The sequence below is a fragment of the Solanum tuberosum genome, unplaced genomic scaffold, assembly GCF_000226075.1.
Source record: "Solanum tuberosum cultivar DM 1-3 516 R44 unplaced genomic scaffold, SolTub_3.0 scf00085, whole genome shotgun sequence".
Taxonomy (NCBI): domain Eukaryota; kingdom Viridiplantae; phylum Streptophyta; class Magnoliopsida; order Solanales; family Solanaceae; genus Solanum; species Solanum tuberosum.
In genome coordinates, this window is record NW_006239014.1 from 1,786,796 (window position 1) to 1,793,899 (window position 7,104).

The 7,104-nt window shown below is 29.3% G+C and overlaps 1 protein-coding gene across 1 annotated transcript; it reads right to left on the minus strand.

Moving 5' to 3' along the window:
- Positions 1-2,278: 2,278 nt before the first annotated feature.
- Positions 2,279-5,216, minus strand: LOC102598483 (protein SHI RELATED SEQUENCE 1-like). Its single transcript, XM_006346921.2, has 3 exons — positions 4,771-5,216; positions 3,811-4,137; positions 2,279-2,764 (listed from the first exon to the last, which is right to left on the minus strand). The coding sequence occupies exons 1-3, from the start codon at positions 5,084-5,086 to the stop codon at positions 2,367-2,369; spliced, it is 1,041 nt and encodes a 346-aa protein (XP_006346983.1). The 5' UTR covers positions 5,087-5,216; the 3' UTR covers positions 2,279-2,366.
- Positions 5,217-7,104: the final 1,888 nt, after the last annotated feature.

Below are 7,104 nucleotides of genomic sequence, written 5' to 3' on the forward strand. Positions count from 1 at the left end.
CATATACATGAAATCAATAAGATAAATGTTTTCATCTTGGGCATTTTTGCTTTCAATAAGTAAATTATAAAGAAATTTTAATGAAAAAATATATAAGATCTTTAAAATTGTTTTAAAAAATAATATATTAAGTACGTATATTAATAAAAATATATGTATATAATTCATCGGTTCGGTTCGATTATTTCTTCGGTTTTTTCGAATAAAATCATAACCAAACCAAATACTATCGGTTTTTTCAAAAATCTAAAACCAAACCCAAATAAAATCGATTTTATTTTATCAGTTTGATTCGATTTTTATCCAAACCGTGAACACCCCTAAATATCACATATATTAAGACAAATTAAATAGTGACATTCGAGTTTCGTTGAATTGGTTGTCCAACATACTAAGCTTTCACCATTCCTAGCGTCCTAGTTTCGAATATATCTTACTTTGCTCAATATATGTTTAATGCTTGTTCATTTTTTATGTTTTGAAAGCAATGAGTCATTGCAACAACGCCAAAGTTTTATTAACAACTTGATTTATGTCCTCAATCAAGAAGATTCATGGGTAGTTTGGCCAAATTTTCAAAATATATTTATTTTGATAAGTATTTTTTAGAAAATATTTTTGGAGAGTAATAATTTTGTGTTGACTAATTAATTTAAAAGATATTTTTTTTTATCAATTTTAGAACCTTAGTTTGTGCTTGACCTAATTTCATAATTACTTTTTGGATTATTTTTTTTCAAATTGTGAAGAAGAATTCATGCTATTATTCAAAAGCACATGTTTTCCCTCTCTAAAAACTTAACCTAACACCTCAATTTTCTAAAATAAGTATTTTATTAAAATTATAATCTTTTTTAGCTTCTGATCTGTTGTCCGACTGTTGGGCTCGACTAATCCAAGTTTATTCCGAAAAAATTCACTTCTGGGGTAACCTGTTCTCTTTAATTTTTAAACATGACCTTTTTTAGATTTAAATCTGAAAACTCTAATTAAAAACCAAAAAATACTTACAGTCCATCACAGACTTTTAATATATGATGAACAGAATACCAAATTTACTAATTCAAGAATATATGTAACCAAAAAAGACATAACATATCTGGGACAATATATCCTCAGAAGAACACAAACCTTGTTTAATTCTGATTAGCGAGTAACATGCATTAAGTAAGCAAAAAAAAAAATGTTCTTAAATTTTGCTTTTGTTATCTCTTGGCACATTATATATGTTTTACTAGTACTACTTAATTATAATAGGCTTTTGGGCAGTGCATTTAATCAAAATTAAACTTCATTTAATTTAAAGCAGAGGTAATGAGATATTCTGATAAGATAAGACCTATCCCAAGCCTTACAACAAAACTAGGAAGCATCAAGATTTCAGTAATGTAGCTTACGAGGGATTTCAATATGAAATATCAAAATTTTCCAATGTACCAAAAAGAAAGAAAAGAAAAAAACTCATATTTCCTATATGCAAAAGATCATTTAAAATATATGATCCATTCAACGTATATATAGGGGTTGCACAAAGACTAATTCAAAATTTAAATTTGATGAATTCTGTTGAACAAAAGAGTACTCTATCTCATTAACTTAGAAGTCTAAGCTTTTAAACAAAAGGATACATTAATTACTAATTCGGAATATATTATCTTGCACTCATTGTGCAAACTTGCTTCTTTTTTTATGGGCCGGATACACAATTTTTTTTTAAAAAAATATGTAGTCGTGAAACTCAACCCAATATATATTGAAGTGTGTCACCATCTCATTTTAGAGTTGTATCCGTCACTAATTAGGGTGAGGTGAGTGGAAAGTCTTATGTAAAATAACAAGGAAAAACTACATAAATGGGCCATAAAACTCAAAATAATTATAAGTTCATATCCAAACCCAAAGTAATTCCCGGAATATTCACTCTCTCGTAAATAATTACAACTCATACCTCCTATTTATTAAGGCTGACAATTTTCTTAACTGATACCAAATCAGTATCATACATTGTATTGGCATCATTAAAATTTCTTATTCAGAAATTACTCATTAGTCAATACTATAAGAGTATATATATATATATATATAATTATTTTACTTTTATGGTTATTTGCTTAGTTTCCCTAATAACAAAGCAAAGAAACAAGATACCAATAATTCAGCACAAAGAAAGAAAAAAAACAACTTTATGTAGAATCCAAAGAGAATTAATGTAAACAACTCAATTCTACATCAATATTTCAACTAAAAACAATCCATCATCCCTTCATTTTTCTCCTTTTTTTCCTATTGTTCGTAGAATCTCTTCAAATAAAATTAAAAAGAAACCTCAATATCAATATTCAGTCATTATACTATATTGATGATGATTAGGGAGATCTTGAAGGTGGAAAAAATTGCGTACCAGCTACCATAAAAGTGCTAAGTGGAGCTGGAAATAAAGAAGGGTCTAGAAAATTTGAGGGACCCGCTGCAGTACCATCACCACCACTTGTAGTAGTCGCGGTAGCCACTGCAGCGGAATTATGGTGGTGGTGCTGAACTCCAGCACTACCACCAGAAGACGTATCGCCTCCGGCTGCAACCATGTTATTGTACTGACTTTCATGACCTTGATCATATAAAATTCCTTTGAACACATGTCCACCAATGCTCACAGCAGCTTGATATGCTAATTGATCTTCATCATCGTCAATTGAGCTCATTTGAATACACTGAAATACAGCACTTGTTCTTACTTTTGCTGGAAATTTTCCCACTTCTAACCCTAAAAAACACATTAATAAAGGTACATTACATACATTAAGTTCCATATACAAAATTATGTTTGGACTAATGTATTGCAAATAAATATCTATCATAATATTATTTTACTTATTTTGACTTGACACGAAATTTAATAAAGCAAAAAAGACTTTTGAATTTTGTGATCTAAAACTAATAATATGTCAAATGTACCAAAATACCTTTTAATCTTGTGGTTTTAAATATTTCATGTGAAAAGTTGAGACTAAAAGAGTTGTTAGAAAAAGAGTCATTTTTTTAATCGAACTAAAAAGGAAAGTAGGTCAAACAAATTGTAGAAAGTAGTACATTTACTATATATATATATAAGTTAATTCCAATACTAATGACAATGATATATAACACCAATTATTATACATAAATTATATTGGAGAGTTGATTTCTCAAATGATCACTCAACTAATAGTTATTATTTCAGAAAGTTATTTTCTTTGTTGAAGAAAATTGAAATCAAGAATAAAGGTTATTTTTTTTAGGGTCGAGATAAATATAATATGCGTAGGTCTAGGAGAAAGAAATTGTGCATACACAAGGGTGCAACTAGAGTTTTAGTTTTGCTAATTTGTTAATACATATAAATCATTTATTCACACTTTGTATAAACTAGAATTAAAAATTCATAAACTCAAAATTTTGAATATATTTCATTACGGATTTTTGTCAATCTTTTGTAGAGAAAAAGAAATAAAAAAGAAGAGTGATGATGGGAGAAGAGAATGACAAATAGAAAAAGAAAAAGCTGACGAATTTACAATAGGGTCTCTTTTCTCTAGACTTACTTTATATAGAATTCATTTAGGCAATCAATTAAATCTTCTTTACATGATGAATCTCAAGACTCTATGTTTTTCTGTGATAAAAAAAAAAAATATTACTTCCTCCGTTTCAATTTAAATATTTCTCTACGTTTTTCAATTTCAACATTCTATTCATGTTAAATCAAACTAAGATCCTTAAATTGAAACAGACGGAGCAATGAAAAAGGAAGAAAGACATGAAGTACTTTACCATTAGTGTTTGAAGGCAAACGAGTAGACACAAGAGAAGAAGCACTTGGATCCTCTCTTTGCCTTTTATGCTTATTATTATTATGTCCTTGTTGTTGTTGTTGTTGCTGCAAAGCAGTAAGTTGTTGTTGCCTTTCTCTCCTTTTAGCTGCTGGAACCCAAGTACTTTTCACATGAGTTTGACACTGAAACCCTCTACTCTTACAACAAGTCCTACACCTCATATGTTGACAATCTTTCTTAGCTTGGTTCCCACAATCTTGGCAACTTATTCCTCCTCCACCACTCCTCATCATCACGAATCCCGACCTCGAGGCCTCATGATCACCTGCACAGTAATAATCCCCATCCCGCCTTTTAGCTACAGATTCAACTGAACTCAATATATTTTTACACATTATGTGTATATATATAGAGAGAGAGGTGTAACAAATAGCACTATAGTTTCGTTGCTATGGTTCTATAGTGAGAACATAAATATTATAAGATCCTCAATTTTAAATCATAAATCTAGCTAACTCAACATATACTTTAAAAAGATATAACATTTAGTCTAACTCAACCCCAAAATCTAGCTAGCTCATGAAGGAAGGATTGCTCAAGTCTTCCGAATTCTTAACACTCTCCCGCACGCCCATACCTTACTATAATATGGGGAGGCCAACATCAATGAACAAAGAATTGAGATGAGTCTGACTCTAATACCATATAAAGATATGACACACAATCTCAAAAGCTAACTCACGAAGGGAAGATTTCCCAGGTTCATAGACCAAATTTCCATTCCTTTTCAGAGTACATGGGAATTCTTAACATACTTCAGTAAATACGTTTAGAAATCCATAAGTGCAAAATGTTGTGAATTCTTTAGAACATAAATATTAAATCTCACATTTAAATTATAGATCTATAAGTACTGAATAGATAAAGTTTAAATTCTGAATCTGTTTCTGATGATCACCTGCAGATATATCAAAGCCACTTCGGCTTGGCCCGACACCTAATCCAACATCAGTGGAATAAAGATCTTGCAAAGGATAAATTGGATGACGAAACTGTGGTTGTTGTTGTTGTTGTTCTGGTTGGTGTTGAGGAGTGTTACCACTTTGCCATAACTCGAAACCTTTGTAAGTGTTGGGTATTTCTTGATTATGATGATGATCATTTCTGTACAAAAACCAATTATTACTCTGATCTGTGGGTACTATTGCTTGGCTGCTGCTAATTTCTTGATGTTGTTGTTCTTGGCTGCCACCTAATGAAAAGAAATTAGCCATGTTGTTGTTGTTGATTATGATTAGTGATTAATCACAATCCATAGCACAAAAGTGCACCAACTTATGACACAAATATGATGTTTGTATCCCTTGGATTTCTTCATTTTTTTATCTCAAAAAAGGATATTTTTTTTTTGGCTTTACAAAATTAGAGTTGAAAAACAAAGTAGTGCATTTGTGTTTTTTGGCTGTATATGTATGTGTATATATAAAGAATGTGAATTTAAAGTAGAGCAAGTCTAGAGAGGTGGAAGAGAAAAAGGATTGCTTGTAAAAAGAATTATGGAGAGGAAGTGAGGGAGGGAACATTAATAGAAAAGGTAGAATTATATATATTACAGCTCTGCAAACGCCGCCAAGGCTAAAAAGCACCACAACTCTTCTCTCTCTCTCTTTACTGCTACAGTTGCAGTACAAACTTAAAAGTTTATCGAATCGTTTGGTAGGTTGTATAAAAATAAGAGAGAAGTATTGAAAATATTTTTGAATTTAGTGTGAATTGTTAGTTTCATTTTTGAATTATAGACAATCTTAACTATACCGCCGATCTACTATATGATATAGTAAAAGTGGTCTCAAACTCTTGTACGAGCGTGAGACTCTTAATAAAAAGTCGAGAGATCAAGTGTTGAAAACACTCTAAACTTGGTGAGAATTTAAGGTGTATTTCACCCATGTGGCAAGATTAAGTGTGTATTTAAGTTCTAAGATTGTCAATAGTTTAGGGGTCAAACTAATAATTCGCGTCAAATTTATGGGTGTTTTCAATATTTGTTTTTAAGAATAGTGGTGAATATAATATATTATTAATATTGATATTAGTTTCTCCCTCCGTCTCAATTTATGTGGCACTTTTTGGATTTTGAGATTTAAACAAATCTATCTTTGACCATGAATTTTTCATATATTTTTTAAATATTTTGAATTGTCAATTATTTTGTCTTATAGTACTTTTTACATAGTTTATAAATATATAAATTTCATTTTTAAAAAATTGAAGATTTCATGCGCAAATTCACGGTCAAACTTAAATTGTTTTGATTCTCGAAAAACGAAAAGTATCACATAAATTGGGACAGAAGGAGCATGTGAGATTATTTCTAATGCAATATTTCATTTGTAATATTAAAAATAGCATGCATTACAATATTTATATATAAAATATATTATTTTTAAAATATCCTACACAAAAATAATAGTAAAAATGTAAAAAAGAAATTGATAAATAATTATACCTTTAATCATACTAACGTATAAATAACTGAATAAGAATTTTTTGCATTGCAATTGCCATAAACTTGTATACGTTAGTAATACATAACATAATATCAAAAACAGTGTATAACTAATGATAAATTAAAAAGTATATATCAAATAAGATACTAATGATATGTAAAGCTGATACATATATTAATGCACTCTGGCCCTCTCTGCCATTATCATCCTACTTTGGTGTAAGGTATCGGCCTTGTTTAAGTTATATGTATTTTTCATGAAAATATGTCCAAGAAAGTTTGTCATGAAAAATTTAATTAAGGTATAATATATAAATAAATATTTAAATTAATTTTGAGCTGGTAATTAAATATTTTTAATTCTACGAGTGCATATATGAACACCTCAATTAAAAACTACACATTTCAACTTATTTCCATTATGTTTTGAGGATACCCTATAAAAATATGACATATAAATTTTGAAAATGTCAAAATAATCAGTTTATAAATTGAAGTGTTAACTCAGAACAAGTTAAGATATCGATACTACAAAGAATGTTAAAGTACACAAACTTAATTTTTTAATGAAATCAATTATAGATTCCAATTTAAATTAATATAAATTTTCATGTCTCTTCATAATACTAGCGATAATAGTAAAATAATAATTATATTTCTCCTCTAAATTGGTATAGTAGAATATTATAAAGGAAAAGATGTTTTCATTTTATGTAACTTTTTTTTTTGGAACCTCAAAATAATCCGCGATCGCTATAATCTCTGTCACAGCCTCTGCTCTTC

Excerpts from the sequence above, each read along its gene's own strand:
- LOC102598483 (XM_006346921.2), bottom strand. The coding sequence starts at position 5,086 with ATGGCTAATTTCTTTTCATTAGGTGGCAGCCAAGAACAACAACATCAA. Across the intron at positions 4,138-4,770 it reads TGGCTTTGATATATCTGCAG|GTGATCATGAGGCCTCGAGG; the intron begins GTGATCATCAGA and ends ATTACTGTGCAG. Across the intron at positions 2,765-3,810 it reads TTTGCCTTCAAACACTAATG|GGTTAGAAGTGGGAAAATTT; the intron begins GTAAAGTACTTC and ends TGTGTTTTTTAG.